Genomic DNA, 23,470 nt, shown 5'->3' on the forward strand with positions numbered 1-23,470 from the left:
TTTGGTATAATTCAACAGTGCAGCCATCTGGCCATAGGCTTCTCTTTGTAGGGAGAGTCTTTATTACTGATTCAGTCTCCATCTTGACTATGGGTCTATTGGGTTTTCTATGTCTTAGCGACTCATTTTTGGAAGATTTCATGTGTCCGGAAATCTATCCATTTCTTATAGATTTTTCAATTTGTTGGCATATAGCTGATAAATTCCTGATGATCTTTTCTGTGGTATCTGTTGTAACATTTCCTTTTTCATCTCTGATTTTATTAATTTCATCCTTCTTTTTTAATTTTTATTTATTTAGGTTAGTTGGGCTGATAGTGTATCAACTGTTCTTTTTTTAAAAAAATAGTTCTCCAATTTGCTGAGCTTTTGTGTCTATTTATTCTCTAATTTTAATTATTTCTTTCTTCCTAATTTTGGGTTTTGTTTGCCTCTTGTTTTTCTAGGTGAACTGCGAGGTTTTTGTAGATAATGCTTTATCAAGTTGAGGAAGTTCCCTTATATTCCTAACTTGCTGAGAGTTTTTGTTTTAAACATGAATGGAGGTTTGATTTCAGCAAATATGTCTTTTTCATTTATTGCTATAATCATATGATTTTTCTGCTTTAGTCTGCTCATATGATGGATTATATCTTTTTTAAAGATTTATTTATTTATTTAAAAGGCAGAGAGATCTTCCATCCACTTGTTCACTCCCTAAATGGCTGCAACAGCCAAAGCTGGGCCGATCCAAAGCCAGGAGGTAGGAGCTTCTTCCAGGTCTCCCACACGGGAGTAGGGGCCCAAAAACTTGGGCCATCTTCTACTGCTTTCCCAGCCACAGCAGAGAGCTGGATCAGAAGTGGAGCAGCTGGGTCTAGAACCAGCGCCCATATGGTGGCTTTACCTGCTACACAACAGTGCTGACCCCAGATTATATTTTTGAATGACAAACCAGCTCTGCATACCAGAATAAATGTTGTTTGGCTATACTATAGTCTTTTTTGTACATTATTTTTGGATCAATTTTCTAATATCTTTTTTTTTTAAATTTATTTTTTTTTTAATTTTTTTTTACAGGCAGAGTGGACTTCTGAGTTGTGTTGATAAAACTGGTTGCTGCTCTTTCCTGTTAGGTATCTACTTTCAGAATCAGAATAATGCTGGGCTCACAGAATTAGTTACAAAGTGTTTCCTCTGCTTCTATTTTCTGGAACAGATTGTGCAAAACTGGCATCACATACTCCATGAATATTGGGTAGAATTCACTTGGTGAAACCATCTGTGGTGGAGGCAGCCTTGTGGTGGAGCAGGTTAAGCCACTGCCCACAATGCCAAGCATCCCATATGGGTACCAGTTCCATTCAGTTGCTCTGCTTCTGATCCAGCCCCTTGCTTATACACCTGGAAAGGCAGATGTGTCCCTGCCATCCACTTGAGAGATTTGGATGGGGTTCCTGGGGCCTGGTTTTGGCCTGGCCCAGCCCTGACTATTGAGGCCATTTGGGGAGTGAACCAGTGGAGGAACTCTCTGTCTCTCCTACTCTTTGTAACTCTTTCAAGTAAATAAACAAACAAATAACTAAATAAATAGGAAGGGAGGGAGGGAGGAAGAAATAGTGGGAAGGAACGAAGGGAGGGATGGAAGGAAGGAAGGAAAGAGAGAAAAAGAAAAGAAAACCATTTTGGACCAGTATTTTAATTTGGAAGCTCATTGTTTATTTTATAAAGCCTGGTATATAGTAGTTATTTCTCCTGTACGTTTATTAATTATGTCTCTCACAGATTTGGTTTACTTCATCTAAGTATATCAAATCTGTGGGTATAGAGTTGTTCATAACATCTTTATATTATCCTTTCAATGTTCATGTAATCAATAGTGATGGCACTTTTCACTTCTGGTATTAATAGGTTTGTCTTCTTTCTCAGTCAGTGTGGCAAGATTTATTAGTTTTATTTTCATTGAATTTCACTCTGGTTTCTCTGAATTTCTTCATTTTCCTGTTTTCAGTTTAATTAATTTCCTCTGTGATTTCATTTCTTCTTACTTTGGATTAACTTGTTCTCCTTTTTCTAATTTCCTATGATGGATGATTATTGATTTTAGGTCTCTTGTGTTTTCTAATCAATGTATTATATTCCATAAATTCTTTTAGCAATGTTTTTATTGTATCTCACAAAGTCTGGTAAGTTAATTCTATCAATTTATTTTGCTTATGATACGATGAAAAGTGATCAAGTAATCTTGCTATGCAAGAAGTATTCATTAATGAATAAAAGCAGGATGCAATCATCATGTAAAACAAAAACTTACCATGTAAATCAAGAAAATTGTATAATACTTTTGTCAATCCTTTCTGTAATCTGTAACACAGAGGACTTCATATACAACAGTGGCATCTCCTGTGAAGAATTACTATCAGTCTTATACTACCAAAACCATTTTTTGTGTCTCCAGTATCTTGAAAAATAAGAAAAACTGCTCACTCCTTTGATGACCACTTGAAGTATTCCAGGAAGGGACTTTCTATGTCATCTTTCCCTTAAAGTTATAAAATTTAAAATATAACAGTATTGGCCGGCGCTGTGGCTTAACAGGCTAATCCTCCGCCTCGCGGTGCCAGCATACCAGGTTCTAGTCCCGGTCGGGGCGCCAGATTCTGTCCCGGTTGCCCCTCTTCCAGGCCAGCTCTCTGCTATGGCCCAGGAAGGCAGTGGAGGATGGCCCAAGTGCTTGGGCCCTGCACCCGTATGGGAGACCAGAAGCACCTGGCTCCTTGGCTTCAGATCAGCACGATGCGCCGGCCGCAGCGGCCATCGGGGGGTGAACCAACGGCAAAGGAAGACCTTTCTCTCTGTCTCTCTCTCTCACTATCCACTCTGCCTGTCAAAAAAATAAAATAAAATAAAAAATAAAATAAAATAAAATATAACGGTATTTCTGTTCTCTACAGAAGGACATGGTATATGTAGACTATCATTTGCTTACTTTAAAAATTATGAAAAGTAATTCAGACAAGCAAAAAACTTGATGATATATAAGGTACATCAAAAAGTTCATGAGAGAGGCCAGTGTTGCACAGCAGGTTAAGCCACCACCTAGGACACTGGTATCTCACATGGGTGCTGGTTTGAGTCCTGATTGCTCCATTTCTAATCCAGCTCCCTGCCTGGGAAAGCAAGAGAGGATGGCCCAAGTACTTGTGACCCCACCACCCACATAGGAGACACAGATGATGTTCCTGGCTCCTGGCTTCACCCTGGCCCAGCCCTATCCATTGTGAACCAGTGAACGAAGAGCTCTCTGGATGTCTCTCCTCTCTCTGTAACTTTGCCTTTCAAAATAAATATATAAAACTTTAAAAAAAAAAAAAAACTCATGGAAACTGTAATTAGAAGATACATTTGTTTTGATGCAAAATATTTTGAAATCCATGTATAGTTTTTTATAAACTGCATTTCCATTAACTTTTCAAAGATCCTTCATATAATAGAAAGCATGTTCAAGTATAAAAGTACATACAGACCGGCGCCGCGGCTCACTAGGCTAATCCTCCACCTGCAGCGCTGGCACCCTGGGTTCTAGTCCCGGTTGGGGCACTGGATTCTGTCCCAGTTGCTCCTCTTCCAGTCCAGCTCTCTGCTGTAGCCTGGGAAGGCAGTGGAGGATGGCCCAAGTGCTTGGACCCTGCACCCGCATGGGAGACCAGAAGCACCTGGCTCCTGGCTTCGGATCAGCGCAGCACGCCGGCCGTGGCAGCCATTGGAGGGTGAACCAACGGCAAAGGAAGACCTTTCTCTCTGTCTCTCTCTCTCTCTCTCTCACTGTCCACTCTGCCTGTCAAAAATGAAATAAATAAATAAATAAAAGAATTGGGGCTGGCGCCTTGGTGCAGTAGGTTAATCCTCCACCTGCAGCGCTGGCATCCCATGCACCATTTAGGGGGTGAACCAACGGAAAGGTAGACCTTTCTCTCTCTCTCTCTCTCTCTCTCATTGTCTAACTCTGGCTGTCCAAAAAAAAAAAAAAAAAACAAAAACTACAAATCTGTTAGAAAACAAATGATATTAAATAGGTTTATAATTCTGTATGTTAGAGTGTATGTAATCCTGAATGTGTGCCATGTGATATCTTAATTAATCTACCTTAGAAATGTCTTTTCCATTTTAAAAAATACTCCACACAATAGCTAGAGATATTAAGAATTTTATTTACAGAAAATTAACAAAATATTATGAACATAATTTTGTTGGTAATAATTAGTAGAATCAAGAGTGGATTAATTTATGTCATTTGAGATACAATATACATTAAAATACAGTTTTTAGGCTACCTTTACCCATTAGTTTTTATATTCCAATTTTTAACAAATCTAGAAAAAAAAAGCAGTAGACGTGAAACAAATTTACTAAATATTTAAAATTATGTAGCCTTCTACAAATATTACTCCAACTTAAAAACCATCTGCAAATTAAATCACTTTTGCATTACAATTGCTAAATATAAAGGAGTTAAGTACCAGGTAGAGCTCAAAATACACACATAAATTTTAAAAGAAAAATCTCACATTAGCAATATCATAAATTAACAAAGATTTTCTGAAGAATATTGCATGATATAAAGCATATTAAATGTTTTATGAGTCTAGGATATTTTTTATTTACAATTTTGCCCATACAGTTTAAAACACCAAAGCACTAAGCAAGGACCATTTAACAATGAGTGATGGGTTGCAGCATGTATCATTTAAGGATAAAAGGAAGATGGACTATGTGTTTCCACTTGCAAATAATATTTTTTATAGAAATGCCCTGTGTTTCTATTATCCATGAATGACAAGAATCTGTACTGTGTGAAAGAGACCATTATATTACTGATGGAAGGCTTCTAATCTTATTTGGGTTGGATCTTCTGGATGTCTCAGGGCAATTCCATTACGCAGCAGCAGTTCAATATAAGGAGGCCAAAAGGAATCACTAATTTTGACATATGGATCATGTGGAACATCAAATAATCTATTTATAAGAGTCTAGAAAAAAATCATTTAAAATATATTTTGTTACAGCTATAATTAAACAGAGAAGTTTTCCACCAAAGAATGTTTTCTTTTCTCCTTGAATAACTGTTTATGTCATAATTTTTATTTACTAACTTAACTGTTTTAAAGAATAAGAAAAGCCTTAAAATGGTCTGCACCTTATCTTAAAAATATTTCCTAAAATGTGCTAGAAAACATTTAAAAATCCCTTTTCTTAGGATTAATAATTTCTTATATAAAAAAGTTTGAAAAAATTAACATTCTACAAACTATGTATAAAACTCAAAAGAAAGCAAGTCTGCTGTATATTTAGGACAAAAGTAGGACAAAATAATCACTTTTGCCCTCTCCTAAAACATCTATTCTTCTGATAAATCTTTAAAGCAGAGGCTGGCATGGGATAGCAGATTAAGCTGAAGCTTGTGATGCAGACATCCTGTATGGGTGCCAATTCAATTCCTGGCTGCTCCACTTCCAATCCAGTTCCATGTTAATGTGCCTGGGAAAAGAGTACTTGGGCCCCTGCAACCCATTTGGGATACAAGGATAAAGCTCCTGGCTCCTGGCTTCAGTCTGGCCCAGCTTTGGCCACTGTGGCCACTTCAGGAATGAACCAACAGATGGAAGACCTCTCTTCCTGTCTATCCTTCTCTTTAACTGCATATCCAATAAATAAGTAAATCTTTTTTTAAAAAAATCTTCAAAACAATTTTATCATCCTGAATATCTTTGCTTTTTAAAATGTCTACTAATTCATCTTTGTTTATTTGAAAGGAAAAGCAAGAGAAAGAGAGAGAGCAAGAGAACATCTTCCATTCTCTGATTCACTCCCTAAAAGCCTGTAACAGCTAGAGCTGGGCTAGGCCAAACCCAGGAGCCAGGAATTCCCATCCAGGTCTCCCACATGAGTGACAGAGTATTTGAGCCATCATCTGCTGCCTCCCAAGCACATTAGCAGGAAGCTGGATTAGAAGCCAAGCCCGGGCCGGCGCCGCGGCTCACTAGGCTAATCCTCCGCCTTGCGGCGCCAGCACACTGGGTTCTAGTCCCAGTCGGGGCACCGATCCTGTCCCAGTTGTCCCTCTTCCAGGCCAGCTCTCTGCTGTGGCCAGGGAGTGCAGTGGAGGATGGCCCAAGTGCTTGGGCCCTGCACCCCATGGGAGACCAGGAGAAGCACCTGGCTCCTGCCATCGGATCAGCACGGTGCGCCGGCCGCAGCGTGCCGGCCGCAGCGGCCATTGGAGGGTGAACCAACGGCAAAGGAAGACCTTTCTCTCTGTCTCTCTCTCTCTCTCACTGTCCACTCTGCCTGCCAAAAGAAAAAAAAAAAAAAGAAGCCAAGCCCAAAACCAGGCACTCTGAAATGGGATGCAGGCATCCCAAGTTGCAGCTTAACCTGCTGCTCCACAGTACCCACCCCGAATATCTTTGATTTTTTTTAAAGTCTTATTTATTTGGCTGCAACACCATGGCTGTGCCAAGCCAAAGCGGGAATTCCATTCAGGTCTCATTCGAGCCATCATCCACTGCCTTACCAGGAGCATTAGCAGGGAAATAGATGGGAGGCAGAGCAGCTGGGACTTGAACCAGTGTTCCAATATGAGATCCCAGCATTGTGGGTGTCAGCTTACTGTACCACCCATCAGTTCTGATTTCTTAATCATAGATGTTGAGGGGTTACAATCAAAACTGAAAAGATTTGTGTAACCTGTATTAATTTTCCAAACTACATTCTAAGAAATTGGTCCACATGATTTGGTTCTTATCTTGAAAAACAGGGTAGTCTAATAAGTTTAGGGAAGGTTGCTAATGTGAATGATAATCATCTGTCTATCTCAAATCCAATGGCATTAAGAACATTTTTTTCAAGAAAATATTTACAATTCTTTAAATATTAATTTTCTATAAAACATAGTGAATATTTTTACTATATTTTTTCCTCAGCTACCTTACAATGTTTTCACAAATTAAAAAATCAGAACTCAGAGAAGTTAAGGAATTCCTCAGTAACAAAAAATTAGTAGCAGGTCTTGGATTAGACTACCTCTGAACTGCCAAGCTATAGATTTAATTGAAAGATGTTTTTATTTTAAGGAACACAGAAAAGACATAATTTACACAAATATAAAGTATCACTGAAATGAATAAAATTAACCTACCAAGCTCTAATGGCAATCATATTTCATAATAATATCAATATAATAATTATTTTTAAAAAGATTTATTTATATTTATTTATTTATTTGAGAGGCAGAGTGACAGAGAGCAAGAGAGGGAGAGAGACTGAGAAAGAGGGAAGGTGGGAGGGAAAGAGACAGAGAGGGAGAGAAAAAGAGAGATATCTTCCATCACTGGTTTATTTCCCAAATGGCTGCATCAGCCAGGTCTGGGCCAGGCCAAAGCCAGGAGCCCAGATCTCATTCTGAGTCTCCCATGAAGGTAGAAGGGACTCAAACACTTGGACTATCAAATACTGCTTTCTCAGGCATATTAGCAGGGAGCTGGATCAGAAGCAGAGAAGCCACAGACTTAAACTAGCACTCTGATTAAGGGATGAACTGCCAAGTGGCAGTTTAAGCCATTGCACCACAATATTAGCCCAGTATCACAATTCCAGATAAAATATTTTCAACTAGCATTAACTTTACCTACTTCAAGACCCAAATCTTGGGGAAAAAAACTTTTGGACTCATTTCTCTTAGGTATCACAATAAAGAATTAAATATATTTCTACTTTGTAGTAAGTATTCATTTTAGTACAACATAAAATCATTTCTTTTCATTTCTAATTTTAATTGTATTAACTAAAATTCTAGTAGATGCCAGAAATCGTTAAAAACAAAAAATTCAAATTTAAAGTGAGTATGTATATTACATTTTATTTTTCATCAAGTTGCTGTTTAAGTATTGGTGATTTTTAATACTGATAATGAGAATCTAAAAGACAAAGTTAGGTTTCAAATTGTTTTATACAGTATCCTATAGTACACTGTTTAAAAATTATATTTGAATTTCTAGTTTATGCCTTTCAAAATTTGTCAAATGAAAAACTATTTAAAAAATTTATCATGAGAAAAAACAGCCTTATTTCAGTAAAAGCTGAAATAGCTAGAAATGTTCAAAGATTATAAATCTAACAAATACCTATATTTTGCTTTTCAAAGCAATAAAATTTTGTATTAAGATATCTTGAGTCACAAAAACTGGTTAGTTGGACAAAAAAGAGACGTTAGCTCCCGATTCATTAAATGACAGTGAAACGTGTTTTCTGAAGTTGTTCTTTCTTCTAAATTTACTAATGATCTTTAAACACTTGCCACAAATTGTCATTATCAAGATTTCTAAAGTAATTAATAATACACCTTATAATCTGGTTCAATTTCAAAACAATTTTTAAAAACAAGAATACTTACAAAGCAAAGTAAATGTCAGAAAGAGTTGGAATTACTCAGTTCTTAGAATAATAAGAGACTGATGTCATTCATTTAAGGGAAATTCTGTAGAAATATCTATAATTTTAAGGAAAGACTCTTAAAACTCACTTACATATTTCATATAGAGCAGAAAACTTCCAACTAAAGATTCTATCAATGTAACAGCACAGGATTTCACTATGAATATTAAATAGCAGCACTTAAAATACTTTAAGCATTTATCCGTAATAAATCTCTTAAAGATCAAGGGTTAGACTTTAATTTCATGTTGATTTTTTAAATTATTATATTTTTCCTAATACTGTAGAGAAGATGGACACTAATTTTCAACTAAAGTTTAATTATTATATATTTAATAAACATTGACATATTCCTTAAAAATTAAAGTTTTTCTTTTTAAGCCTGACTCCAACTGTTCAAAAATTACTATGAGACAGCTTCAAGACAAACTAAAAAGAAAACTTACCTCTAATATTTCATGTAGTGTTATCAGCTGTGCAGTTGATTCTTGAATGCTTTTCTTTGAGAAAAATAAAGAAATTAACATTTCAATTCTGCTAATGGCAGAATATTAGGATTTATTATGAAAAAAAAAATTTTTTTGACAGGATAGTGAGAGAGAGAGACAGAGAGAAAGGTCTTCCTTTTTGCTGTTGGCTCACCCTCCAATGGCCGCTGCGGCCGGCGCGCCGCGCTAATCCGAAGCTTCTCCTGGTCTCCCATGGGGTGCAGGGCCCAAGGACTTGGGCCATCCTCCACTGCCTTCCCGGGCCATAGCAGAGAGCTGGCCTGGAAGAGGGGCAACCGGGACAGAATCCGGTGCCCCGACTGGGACTAGAACCCGGTGTGCCGGCGCCGCAAGGCGGAGGATTAGCCTGTTAAGCCACGGCGCCGGCCTATTATGGAATTTTTAAAGTTAGTATTTCTTTTTTTATTTATTTTTTATTTTATTTTTGACAGGCAGAGTGGACAGTGAGAGAGAGACAGAGAAAGGTCTTCCTTTTGCTGTTAGTTCATTCTCCAATGGCCGCCGCGGTAGGCGCGCTGCGGCCGGCGCACCGCGCTGATCCGATGGCAGGAGCCAGGTGCTTCTCCTGGTCTCCCATGGGGTGCAGGGCCCAAGCACTTGGGCCATCCTCCACTGCACTCCCTGGCCACAGCAGAGAGCTGGCCTGGAAGAGGGGCAACCGGGACAGGATTGGTGCCCCGACCAGGACTAGAACCCGGTGTGCCGGCGCCGCAAGGCGGAGGATTAGCCTAGTGAGCCGCGGCGCCAGCTAAAGTTAGTATTTCTTAACTTCAATGATACAAACTAACATTCATAATACGGTGATTTAAAAACAACTATGAAAATAGATGTTATTGTACTAAATAAAGTCAAATTCATAAAAATATAGTTGGAACATTTTCTGTAAATTTTGTAATTTTTATGAAATTTTTGCAATTTTTGTGAAAATCTTATAATTACTAGAAGAAATAATTCAAACTATTTATAAACATAAAATAAATTGCATTATACATATTATTATATAACCATATAAAAAGAAAGTCTAATGTTTAACTTCCCAACAAACTTCCCCAAACAAATGACCTTCCAGAGTATATTCATACAGTGTCAGGACAGGGGAACTAGTTTTCAAGAGAACATCCTCATCTTTCTACAGCTCTTGATAGCTATTCATGTTAACTCAAAGGAGAATAAGTCTCATCCCAATTCCACACAAGACTTCCTCAAACATTTGATGACAGCTATTAGAAGATCAAAAGTCGTCTACATATTAATTATCATGAGTTACTTCAATTATTTTCCAAATGTATAATTTGAAACCCTCAATACCATGGTTGTTCTCTGAATGTGCTGTAATTTGTCTTAAAGAGATGTAGATATTACATGAATATATATATATATTATCTTCTGAAATTCACCTATTTGCCAATACACCTTCTTGATAGATCATTAAAGGAAGAAGAGATACAAAAAAATTGAGTCTTCCACAATGAAATAAGTGTGATTAAATCACTAAAGGAAAAAAGAATGCTCACTTTAATAATTATAGTTTAAAATTTCATCAGCTCTAAACAACCATTTCATCCTGGTAACTTCTGGGTATACTATCATCTAAAATGCCAAAGTGTTTTTCACACATCAAGCCAAGATATATCTCCCTAAATGTTTTAAATCCAAGAAGTATATGTATATCCCTACTAAAAATCTGCCTATTTTATTTGGCTTAGTTCCTAACCACCTGAAAAATACAGGATTAATTCTGTTATCCAATATATTTACTATTTTACCCAGTTTCATACTGCTGTAAATGTAGATAATCATGTATTCTATTTTCTTATTGAAATTACTGTCCAAAACACTTAACAAGACAAGACTCTAATGTAAACTGCTAGAGACCTCCTTATAACAGTAGCTCTACTCAGAAGGTTTTGGGTTCAATTAATTACACACTCATATACCATACTAGCTCTAGTACCTTTCTTTTTTTGTTTGTTTTTTATTTTTGACAGGCAGAGTGGACAGTGAGAGAGAGAGAGACAGAGAGGAGAAAGGTCTTCCTTTATCATTGGTTCATCCTCCAATGGCCGTTGTGGCTGGCGCGCCGCGCTGATCCAAAGCCAGGAGCCAGGTGTTGCTCCTGGTCTCCCATACCGGTGCAGGGCCCAAGCACTTGGGCCATCCTCCACTGCACTCCTGGGCCACAGCAGAGAGCTGGCCTGGAAGAGGGGCAACCAGGACACAATCTGGCGCCCCGACCAGGACTAGAACTTGGTGTGCCGGCGCCGCAAGGTGGAGGATTAGCCTATTGAGCCATGGCGCTGGCCAGCTCTAGTACCTTTCTAAAACCAGCCAAGGATTGCCATGGAGTCCTAATAAAACTTTGTGAAAATACAAATATGTCAAAGACATAGTAAAATAATACTAACAAAAACAAAAATGATTCTGAAGTACATATAGTAAAATCAAATCTCAAAGTTTTTTCTTATTAAACATTAAAAGAGTGGTGGTAAAAATAAGCACATGATTCACTATAGTGAAAGCAACACAAATATAGAATTAATAAACAAAAAGCAATGCATAGATTAAAATATAAATGAGACAATCAAAGGAAATTCAGAGGGAAAACATGAGGAAATGAAACAATGAAAGGAAAAAGTTTCAATAGACAATAAACATTAGGTATAATAAAAGAAAATTTTCATGCATGAAATGTAAACTAAATCTGGCCACATAAAGAACATGCCTTGTTCAATGTTAAACTGATACTGAATAATCAATTCTGTGACAACCTGATTTTAAATTAACTGAAGGTCAATGAAAATGAGGTTCATCATTTCATAGTCCAAAATAGCAAGTTATCTATAATCTGGCCTCAGACTTCTCCCAGGAACTTTCCATTTTAAGACATGAAGAAATGTCTTCCAAATCTTGAGGATTTAAAAAATAATTTGGAGCTGGTTTTGAGGAACAGTGGGTTAAGAACCTACTAGTGATGATGACATCCCATATGAGTGCCAGTTAAGAGTCTCAGATTTCCACTTCTGATACAGTTCCCTGGTAATGCATCTAGGAAAGCAGCAGAAGACAGCCCAAGTACTTGGGCCCCTGCCATTCCTGCAGGAGATTTGGACAGAATTATGGGCTCCTGGCATCAGCCTTTCCTGGCAGTTGTGGCCATCTGGAGAGTGAACCAGCAGTTGGAAGATATCTCTGTCTGTCTCTCTCTCCCCCTCTCTGCATTCTCTCCTCTTTCTAATTCTGCCTTTCAAGTAAATAAATAAATCTTAAAAAAAAAAATAAAGTGCTGAAGATTTATCTTTTGAGTATACAGGTAAAGAAAATACTTTCATCATTCAACAATTAAAATAGCATTCAATCCAATACAGTATAGAATGAAGGCTAAACATATACATGAATGATACTTTCTGAGCACATAACATAAGTGGTATAATGTAAAACTAACACAAAAAATACAAAATTGTAAGAGGGTAGCAGGAAGTCAATACTACATAAAACTGAGAGATGAAGTTAAATTTTAAAATCTTTTAAGTTTTTCATGATTTGTTTTCTTCATATCAGAGGGATCTCTCCCGAACTAAAACCATTTGAAACAAAGAAATATTTATGTGACCCTGGTGTGACACAAAGCAGCTGCTTGCATTGCCAGCATCTCATATCAGAACTCTGGTTCACGTTCCAGCTACTCTGCTTACAATCCACCTCCTTGCTAATTTGCCTAGAAAAAAATAGCCCAATGGAGCCAGCACTGTGGTGTTGCCATTAAAGCCTCTGCCTACAGTGCCAGCACCTTATATGGGCACCGGTTCAAGTCCTGGCTACTCTACTTCCTATCCAGCTCTCTGCTATAGCCTGGGAAAGCAGTAGAGGATGGCCCAAGTAGTTAGACCCCTGCATCCGTTGGACCCCTGCATCTGCGTGGGAGACTTGGAAGCTCCTGGCTACTGGTATCGCATCAGCACAGATCCGGCTGTCGTGGCCACTTGGGGAGTGAACCAGCAGAGGGAGACCTCTCTCTCTCTCTCTTTGCCTCTGCCTCTCTGTAACTCTGCCATTCAAACAAACAGAAAAAAGAATGGCTCAACTGCCAGGGACTAGAGCACATGGGGAACCTGGATGGATTCCTGGCTCCTGACTTTGGCTTAGCCCATCCCCAGCTGAACATGGCCATTTGAAGAGTGAACCAGCAGATAGAAGATCTAGGTCTTTCCACATGGGTGCAGGGTCCCATCTTCTACTGCTTTCCCAGGCCACAGCAGAGAGCTGGAACAAAAGTGGAGCAGCCAGCACTTGAATCGGCGCCCATATAAGATGCATGCACTGCAGGCGGCGGCTTTATCTACCACACGACAGCGCCAGCCCCAAAACATCTCTTTCTCACTGTCTCTTCTCTTTATCTCTGGCACCCTGCCTTTCAGATAAATAAAATCTTTTTTGTAAAAAATAAATATTTATCTGAATTCAATATCACTTTTTCTATCAAATTTAAATAAAAATTACATTTAATATTAAATTTATATTAGCATGTACAATATCTTCCATCCATCATTCCATCTGTTGACATACCTTTATAGTCAATGTGTTTAGGAAGATGGTTCAAATAATGTCAATGATCTGATGGAGGAATTTTGATAGTCTTTAGCTTTCTTCTTTGTAGACCTCACCAGACACCAATCTAGAGAGTATCTTGATCCTGGACTTCTAGTATCCAGACTGTTACAAAAGAAGTATCTGGGGGCCGGCATTGTGGTGCAGTGGGTTAACGCCCTGGCCTGAAGTGCTGGCATCCCATATGGGCACCGGTTCTAGTCCTGGCAGCTCCAATTCTCATCTACCTCTCTGCTATGGCCTGGGATCACAGTGGAGGATGGCCCAAGTCTTTGGGCCCTTGCACCCGCGTGGGCAACCTGGAAGAAGCTCCTGGCTTCAGATCGGCGCAGCTCCGGTAGTTGCGGCCATCTAGGGAGTGAACCAGTGGATGGAACACCTCTCTCTGTGACTCCTGTAACTCTTTAAAATAAATAAAATAAATCTTTAAAAAAAAAGTATCTGTTATTGAAACCAACTAGTCTGTGGTATTTTGTTATGGCAGTCTGCAGACTAACAGTATTATCCAGTATTACTGCTGGCCAAAGAGAGAAAGACAGAGACACTTATAATTTTATACCATGTATCAATAGTTCTTATATTTAATTTTTAAAAAGTGAGTTAGCAAATACAACTTAGTGAACATATGATGGCTTCCGGTAATTAACACTTCTTTTTTAGGATGTCTCAAACCCCTGGTTCTATTAGTGGAGAAGCTTAAAAAGAAAGCTGAGATAAATAGAGAAGACTGGAGCCAGAAAATAAACCAATGAGTTGTTAGAAGATTAAGACCATTAAATGCCAAGCTATCATGACCTTAATGAAATGGCCAATAGAAGACTATAAATAACTTCAGAAATAAATAAGAAATATAAATAACAAAGGACAGAATGGAAGAGACAGTTTATAACAAGCATAAAGCCTACAGATAAAGAAAAAGGGAAGAAAAAACAACACACTGTTAAGAAAAAAGAACCTTTTCTCCTTTTCCAAGCGTACTATATATATATAAATATGAGTGGTCAATTAGCCTGGTGCATAAGACTCCTTTCTCACATCACAATACCTGGGTTCATTTCCTGGCTCTGGCTCTTTATTCCAGCTTCCTGCCAGTACACCCTGGAGGCCAGTGGTGACAGCTCAAGTAACTGGGTGAGTCCCTGCCACTCATATGGGAGACCTGGGTTGTTTCCAGCTCCTGGCTCAGAATCTTGACTAGTTCAGCAGTAGTAAGCATTTACTCACTCACTTGCTCTCTTTCTCTCTCTGACTCTCCCTAACTCAGCCTTTCAAATAAATAAATCTTTAAAAAGAAAAAAACGAACTCAGAGGATACTATAAAAGATACACAGATATAAGAGATACAAAGATGAATTAAACACTTCAAGTAGCTCACAGTGCATCCTGAGGAAAGAGGGAGATACAAATGATAATTACAAAATCATTTGACAAATGCTAACAAAGGACCCCGACCCCTAAATTTATAGCGCTTCACACAAAAAATGCTTGAGTTATCTTAAAGTAAGAATTTACTACCTTCATTGACAGGAAGGGTTTTCTGGATAAAAGAAATAGGATGTATAAGGCACAAAAACAAGAGAGAAGTCATCATATATTTATTGAAGCTACAGTAGTATAGTTGAATAGATTTGTGGATGAAATGGATAAAGAACAATGGAAATCAGGCCGGCGCCGTGGCTTAACAGGCTAATCCTCCGCCTTGCGGCGCCGGCACACCGGGTTCTAGTCCCGGTTGGGGTGCCGGATTCTGTCCCGGTTGCCCCTCTTCCAGGCCAGCTCTCTGCTATGGCCAGGGAGTGCAGTGGAGGATGTCCCAAGTCCTTGGGCCCTGCACCTGCAAGGGAGACCAGGAGAAGCACCTGGCTCCTGCCTTCGCATCAGCACGATGCGCTGGCCGCAGCGGCCATTGGAGGGTGAACCAACGGCAAAAAGGAAGACCTTTCTCTCTATCTCTCTCCTTCACTATCCACTCTGCCTGTGGAAAAAAAAAAAAAAAAGAACAATGGAAATCAGGTTGAAGAAATACTGAAAGCCCAGAGTATAAATTCATTATTCTAAGTTGTGGACAGATTCCATGCCATAGGGAACCATCAAGGGTTTTATGACAAAAAGTGATTAAACTATATATAGGTATTTTAGAGAAATCATTTTGATGCCTGTTTCAAAGACAATTCCAACTTCAGACATTTTCATTATTTATATTATATCATGTATAAAAAAAGGAATTAAAGCAGTTGTTCATCATCTTTCTGTCACCAAATGAGAGCTAATTGCTTTTTTGGAAAATGTTTATTTCACCATAAGTACTACCCAAATAGTGATTAACTTATGATAAAATAACAAATTTTAAACAATATTCTTCTGATTTAAAAAGTTACATATATTTATCATGAAAAATTTGGAAAATAATGAAAAGAAAAAGTAATCCCACCTACAATCCTAGCCCTCAGATACACATACTATTGCATTTGTTCATAAAAATTAGATTCTACACTTTAGTGATCTGTGTTTTATTCATTTAACAGCAAAATGTAAGTATTTCATCAACTCCTTCTATGTTGTTCAATACATTACTTTTAAAAGCTGAATCATCCCAACATATGGATACAACATAAAAAATGTATTTAACTTATCACATTTTATTGCACAACTAAGCAGTTTCTAATTTTTCAATAAATACATAATGATAGCACACTTCTTCTGCACATGTGTGTGTGTCTGTATTTGAATTATATAAGAAAATTTGCTTTGGGACCTACTTAAACTAATTCAAATATGATTATCAAAATGAATGTCTTCTCCAAAATTTACCTTTTTCTTTTTAACACTTCCATCAGGCAGAGGAAAGTGGTCTTCTAGAAATTCACCCAAGGTAATCAAGAGTTTCTTCTTATACTTTTTTACATTAAGCATTTTAGTTTTCAGCTCAGTAAAGATTCTAATAAATTAAAAACATTAAGGGAAACATTTAATGTAAAATAATATGCACATGCATCTGCTTATTCATAAAGTTGATCAAAAGCTTTGCTGAAACTTCAAACCAAATAACTACCTTTATGAAAGTAACATTTTTTTAATGTAACATGTAGGGAAATTAAAGGTACAACAAAAGGTTATGCAACAGGGGCAAGCATTTGGACAAGTAAGATGCTGATTGTAGCTTCTGCATCCCATATTAGGGTGCCCAGATTGAGTCCTAGTTCCACTCCTGTACCAGCTTCCTGCAAATGGTGCACCCCAGGAGAGAGTAGGTGATGGCTGAACAAGTTGGTTCCCTGCCACTGACACGAGAGACCTGGGTTGAGTTCTGGCTCACAGCTTCAGCCCATCCCCATTTAGACTACTGTGGGCATTTGGGGAGTAAACAAGCAGATTTGAGCTCTCTGCCTCCAAAATTTTAGAAAATGAAAACTAACAAGAACAAAGAACATCATGTAAATAACAGTTGGCAAAAGTCAGAGCACAACTCATGATTCCTGGTAAAATTTACCTTCTTTCAACTACATTTCATGTAAGATCAAAAAGAAAACACTTTCTCTTATTTTAAAAACTTGAACACAAAATTAGTACCTTGATTCAGAAAATGTCACAACCTGATTTTTCAATTCACTGTGTAGTACATTAAGAGATTCCATTATCTGTTGCTGTTCATCCAACCACTGCTGCTCTCTTTACACATGGAAAAACAAAACAATTAGCCAGATAAAATTTTAAAATGCCAACTCAACATATATGAACAATTAATACTACCTGTAACATAAATATACCTTTGTAAGTCTTCCTTTAACTTTTCATTCTTTGACTGAATAGTAGATAGCACCATTTCAAGATCATGCTGCAATTTCTGGAACTAGAACAAAATAATTCAAATTAATTGCTTAGTTTTAATCATATAGTTTATTTCTGAATGATGTGAAGTTTACATATTGGGCTAGTATACTTCAGTTTAGGAATTAATAGCTTTTTAAAAAAGCATAGCAGAAAGCATTTGAAAGGATAAATACAAAACTAAGTTTCTGGTAGCATTCCATTTTAAAAATATAAGAATATGCAACCAATATATTTTACTTTTATGCTGAAAAACAAATGCTGTGTTTTTAATAATCACACAGATTAGGTCTCTTTTCTAAGGACACTATAAAACATACAAATGAACATAATTTATTAATTATTGATCAGTTATTGACTATTAGGCATTGCTAAAGTAGGCAGTGATGCAAAGATGAACAAAACAACAAAAAGAAGAATCCTGACAACTCCAGCAAGTGATTAAGTGCCACAAAGAACAAATAACCCAAAATAAGAGTAAAGCCTTGAAAAATGGCTACTTTAGGTTGTGTAATAGGGAAAGAATGCTCCAATCAGGTCACATCTTAAGAGCAGAGAAAGAGCCAGCGGTGCTGGCACACCGGGTTCTAGTCCCGGTCGGGGCACTGGATTCTGTCCTGGTTGCTCCTCTTCCAGGCCAGCTCTCTGCTATGGCCCGGGAGTGCAGTGGAGGATGGCCCAAGTGCTTGGGCCCTGCACCTGCATGGGAGACCAGGAGAAGCACCTGGCTGCTGGCTTCGGATCAGCGCGATGTGCCGGCCGCAGTGGCCACTGGAGGGTGAACCAACAGCAAAAGGAAGACCTTTCTCCTCTCTGTCTCTCTCTCTCTCTCTTACTGTCCACTCTTCCCGTCACAAAAAAAAAAAAAAAAAAAAAAAAACTTTAAAAAAAAAAGAGCAGAGAAAGAATACAAAGTCTAAACCAAGTTACTATCTAGCAAAATAATGTTCTAGGAAGAGAAAATAATAAACACCAGGGAAGTGAAACAGGAATGTTTCTTAGGCATTTCAGGAATAAGAAGCTATGTCACTAAAGTGAATCACAATAAACACTGGATTTTATGTAGTATCCTTTTGCTTCTGGAATGCATTAGCCAAGGGTTTCCATTAGTTTTTTTTTTTTTTTTTTTTTTTTAAGATTTATTTTATTTATTTGAAAGACAGAATTACAGAGAGAGGTAGAGACAGGGAGGTGTTCCATACGCTGGTTCATTCCCCAGATGGCCGCAACTGCCGGAGCTGCGCCGATCTGAAGCCAGGAGCTTCTTCCGGGTCTCCCACATGGCTGCAGGGGCCCAAGCACTGGGCCATCTACTACCGCTATCCCAGGCCATAGCAGAAAGCTGGATCAGAAGAGGAGCAGCAGTCTGAGACTAGAACCGGCATCCATATGGGATGCCAGCGCTTCAGGCCAGGGCGTTAACCCGCTGCGCCACAGTGCTGGGCCCTCCATTAGCTTTTATAAATCAAATCAGTAAATATATTAAAGTATATATAAGTATATATTAAAGATGTATATTATAAACCTTAAATCCACTATGGGGAGAAAGAAGAAATAATAAGACAACAGTAATTTTAAATGGGTCTATTTTCAAAAATATACAATCTAAGAAAGTGGGAAAAGAAAAATCAGGAACAGATATTTTATAGGACAATCAGGGCCGGCACTGTGGCGTGAGTAAAGCCGCTGCCTGCAGAGCAGGCATCCCATATAGCCACAGGTTCGAGTCCCAGCTGCTCCACTTCCAATACAGTTCTCTGCGGTGGCCTGGGAAAATGGTAGAAGATGGCCCAAGTCCCTGGACCCTTGTACTCGCATTGGAGACCTAGAGGAGATCCTGGCTCCTGGCTTTGGACTGGCACAGCTCCAGCCGTTGAGGCCAGTTGGGGAGTGAGCCAGCGGATGGAAGACCACTCTCTGCCTCTCCTTCTCTCTCTGTATAACTCTAACTTTCAAATTAATTGATAAACCTTAAAAAAAAAAAAAAAAAGATAAATCAAGAATGTAGATTTTGGGGCCAGCACTGTGACATAGCGAGTAAAGCTGCCATCTGCAGTGCTAGAGTCCCATATGGGCGTCGGTTCAAGACCCAGCTGGCTACTCCTTTTCCAATCCAGCTCTCTGGTATGGCCTTGGAAAACAGTAGAAGATGGCCAAGTGCTTCGGCCCCTGAACTCACATGGGAGATCCAAAAGAAACTCCCGGCTCCTGGCTTAATATCAGCTCACTCTGGCCATTGTGAACATTGTAAACATTTGGGGAGTGAAACAGAGGATGTAAGATCACACTCCACTCACTCCCCCCCGCCCCGCCCTGCCTCTGCCTCTCTGTAACTCTGCTTTTCAAATAAATAAATAAATCTTTATTAAAAAAAAGAATGTAAATTTCAATGTACTCATTAATTTTATGTTAAATATAATCAAATAATGAAATTAAATTAGAAAAAAATAGAAAAGTATCTAGAAAACTTTGCAAACGACATACTTGTATATAATCCATTGGTCAAAGAAGCAATGGGAAAATAATATATTATAATTGACTGAAAATAAAAACAACAAAATTTCTGGGAAGAGACTGCAAAAAACAATCTAATAAAAAATTTAAATCAATGAACTAGAAGGAAAAAAATCAAAGAAACAAATTAACAACATCAGGAAAGAGGTAATATCATAACAAATCTTAAAATGAGAGTGAGGGGGCCAGCACTGTGGCGTAGTGGGTAAAGCCGCAGCCTGCAGTGCCAGCATCCCATGTGGGCACTGATTCAAGTCCTGGCTGCTCCACTTCTGATCTAGCTCTCTGCTATGGTCTGGGAAAGCAGTAGAGGATGGCCCAAGCACTTGGGCCCCTGCACCCATGTGGGAGATCTGGAAGAAGCTCTTGGCCCAGGCTTCAGATTGGTCCAGCTCCGGCAGGTGCAGCCATTTAGGGAGTGAACCAGCGGATGAAGACCTCTTGCTCTCGCTTTCTGCCTCTCTGTAACTCTGACTTTCAAGTAAAGTAAATACATTTTTAAAAAAAAATGAGAATGCTAAGAAAACTTTTATGTCTATAAATTTGACAAATTAGATGAGATGGATACATTTTTTTGAAAGATACAAATGGAGATATTTTGAGACAAATAGAAAATCCGACTAGATCTAAGAAACTGAATTCCTAGTTAAAATTTTTTCCAGAAGAAAATTATTATTCAATATCTTTGAATTTTTATTCAATTTACTGGAAAGCTCCAGGCCGAGACAACTCTACCTCTGAATGGAAATAGACGCTTAAGAAAAATATAACACTAATTATACACCAACTCTTTTGAAGAGAAGAGGATATTTCTCAGGTTATTTCATGAAGCTAGTATTACCCTTTTATTAAAGCCTGATAAGGATATAACAAGAAAACCACAGAAATTTCAGAAACACAGATGCAAAAATCATAATAAAGTTCTAGCAAGATTAAATCCAGCAACAAATAAAACAGATTAATATACCCAAGCAGAATAGGTTTGATCTCAGGAAAGCAGTTAATTAAGCAGTGGAAATCATTTTTAAAAATCAATGTTCTCAGGCCGGCGCCATGGCTCAATAGGCTAATCCTCTGCCTTGCGGCGCCAGCACACTGGGTTATAGTCCCGGTCGGGGCACCGGATTGTGTCCCAGTTGCCCCTCTTCCAGGCCAGCTCTCTGCTATGGCCCGGGAGTGCAGTGGAGGATGGCCATGTCCTTGAGCCCTGCACCCGCATGGGAGATCAGAAGCACCTGGCTCCTGGCTTCGGATCAGCACGATGCGCCGGCTGCAATGCGACGGCCATTGAAGGGTGAACCAACGGCAAAAAGGAAGACCTTTCTCTCTGTCTCTCTCTCTCTATCCACTCTGCCTGTCCAAAAAAAAAAAAAAAATCAATGTTCTCGCTAGCGCTGCCGTGGCTCAATAGGCTAATCCTCCGCCTGCAGCGCTGGTACACCAGGTTCTAGAACCAGTCGGGGCGCCAGATTCTGTCCCGGTTGCCCCTCTTCCAGGCCAGCTCTCTGCTGTGGCCCGGGAGTGCAGTGGAGGATGGCCCCAGTGCTTGGGCCCTGCACCTGCATGGGAGACCAGGAGAAGTACCTGGCTACTGGCTTCGGATCAGCGCGGTGCGCTGGCCGCAGCGGCCATTGTGGGGTGAACCAACGGTAAAGGAAGACCTTTCTCTCTGTCTCTCTCTCTCACTGTCCACTCTGCCTGTCAAAAAAATTAAAAAAAAAAAAAAAATCAATGTTCTCCATGCTGCTTCCGGCTCATGACTCTAGCATCCTGCTAATACAGTCCCTGGGAGGTAGCAGGTGATGGCTCAGATACTTAGGTCCCTGTCACCCACATGTGAAATCTGGACTGAGTTCCTGGTACCCAGCTTTGGTCCTTACACAACCTCAGCCATTTGGGGAATGAATCCACAGACAGGAACATGCTCTTTTAAATACATTAAAAAATTATTTTTAAAAATTCTGTTCAGGAGCCAGCACTGTGATACAATGGGTGAAGCCAACACATACAGCACCGGCATCCCATATAGGTGGCTGGTTGGAATCCTGGCTGCTTCACTTCTGATCCAGCTCCCTTGTTTTGTATTTTTTTTTTTTTTGACAGGCAGAGTGGACAGAGAGAGAGACAGAGAGAAAGGTCTTCCTTTTGCCGTTGGTTCACCCTCCAATGGCCGCCGCGGTAGCGCGCTGCGGCCGGCGCACCGCGCTGATCCGATGGCAGGAGCCAGGTGCTTCTCCTGGTCTCCCATGGGGTGCAGGGCCCAAGAACTTGGGCCATCCTCCACTGCACTCCCTGGCCACAGCAGAGAGCTGGCCTGGAAGAGGGGCAACCGGGACAGGATCGGTGCCCCAACCGGGACTAGAACCCGGGGTGCCGGCGCCGCAAGGCGGAGGATTAGCCTAGTGATCCAGCTCCCTTGTAACATGCCTGAGAAAGCAGTGGAGGACGGCCCAAGTGCTGGGACCCCTGCACCCAAGTGGGAGAACTGGATGAAGCTCCTCACTCTTGGCTTCAATCTGGCCCAGTCCTGGCTGTTGTAGCCATTTGGGGAGTACACCACAATGAAAGATCGCTCGCTAGCTCTCTCTCTCTCTCTCTCTCTCTCTCTCTCTCTCTCCCCCTCATTCTTTTGCTCTCCCTCTCTGTCTCCCCTCACCTCTGTAATTCTGCCTTTCAAATAAGTAAATCAATCTTTAAAGAAAAAAAAATAAAATTCTGGGGCAGGCATTGTGGCATAGCAGATAAAGCTGCCACCTGTAACGCTGATATCCCATGTGGGCCCCCATTCATATCTCAGCTGCTCTTTTTCCAATCCAGCTCCCTGCTAATATCCTGGGAAAAGCAACAGAAGATGGCTCAGTTGTTTGAGCCCCTGCCACCCACGTGGGTAACTGTGGCAAGAAGTATCTGCAACAAGAAGCTCCTGGCTCCTGGACCAGCCCTAGCATCATGGTCACTTGGGGAGTGAACCAGTGTGTAGAAGATCTCGCTTACTCTGTCTCTCCCCTTCTCTCTATGACTCTGCTTTTCAAACAAATCTTTAAAAAAAGAAAAAAAATTCTATCCAATAAAACAACAAAAAAGGAAAATTTAATATGATTTCAGAGTGGTTTCATCCTATTTCTTATGGCATGAACTTACCTAAAACAGTTCTAATTATAAATTACTAGGGATTAGTACAAATTCATTAACTAACTTACCTCTTCTTTTCCCAATGTTACCAGAACATCATCATTTAAGGGAGCTACTACAAAGAGCAAAACAAAACAAAATTATATATAGGCTTAGTTAATTCTCAATAATTCAATTTTGTGACTTTTTAAGAAAACCTTTTCCATTTCTTTATATATCATACAACTTTTTATGAAATGTATGCATTTTATAAAATTTTATTTACTATCTTGCATATATAACCAGCTACATGTAATTTTAGATATATTTGGCCATATTTATACATTTTGCTCTTTCTTCTTTTCCTCTTTTTTTTACAAGTTTAAAAGTAAACTTGATTTACAGTGTTCTCAAACATCTGTCTCTGCACT

The 23,470-nt window shown here is 39.2% G+C and overlaps 1 protein-coding gene across 4 annotated transcripts in view; it reads right to left on the reverse strand.

Moving 5' to 3' along the window:
* Positions 1 to 4,401: 4,401 nt before the first annotated feature.
* CENPK (centromere protein K) overlaps positions 4,402 to 23,470 on the reverse strand; it is a 47,206-nt gene continuing 28,137 nt past the window's right edge. For 2 of the 4 annotated variants that reach the window (XM_062212115.1, XM_062212116.1), the window contains exons 5-10: positions 23,129 to 23,175; positions 17,354 to 17,436; positions 17,157 to 17,255; positions 16,398 to 16,524; positions 8,919 to 8,972; positions 4,402 to 5,009 (exon numbers count right to left, since the gene is read on the reverse strand). In XM_062212115.1, coding sequence (XP_062068099.1) covers positions 4,851 to 5,009; positions 8,919 to 8,972; positions 16,398 to 16,524; positions 17,157 to 17,255; positions 17,354 to 17,436; positions 23,129 to 23,175 — 569 coding nt within the window. In that variant the 3' untranslated portion in view covers positions 4,402 to 4,850. Of the gene's footprint in view, positions 5,010 to 8,445; positions 8,528 to 8,918; positions 8,973 to 11,645; positions 15,562 to 16,397; positions 16,525 to 17,156; positions 17,256 to 17,353; positions 17,437 to 23,128; positions 23,176 to 23,470 lie in introns of those variants that run through there. The other 2 variants (XM_062212118.1, XM_062212117.1) reach the window with 2 other exon arrangements.

Source organism: Lepus europaeus, chromosome 15 (genome assembly GCF_033115175.1).
Source record: "Lepus europaeus isolate LE1 chromosome 15, mLepTim1.pri, whole genome shotgun sequence".
NCBI lineage: Eukaryota > Metazoa > Chordata > Mammalia > Lagomorpha > Leporidae > Lepus > Lepus europaeus.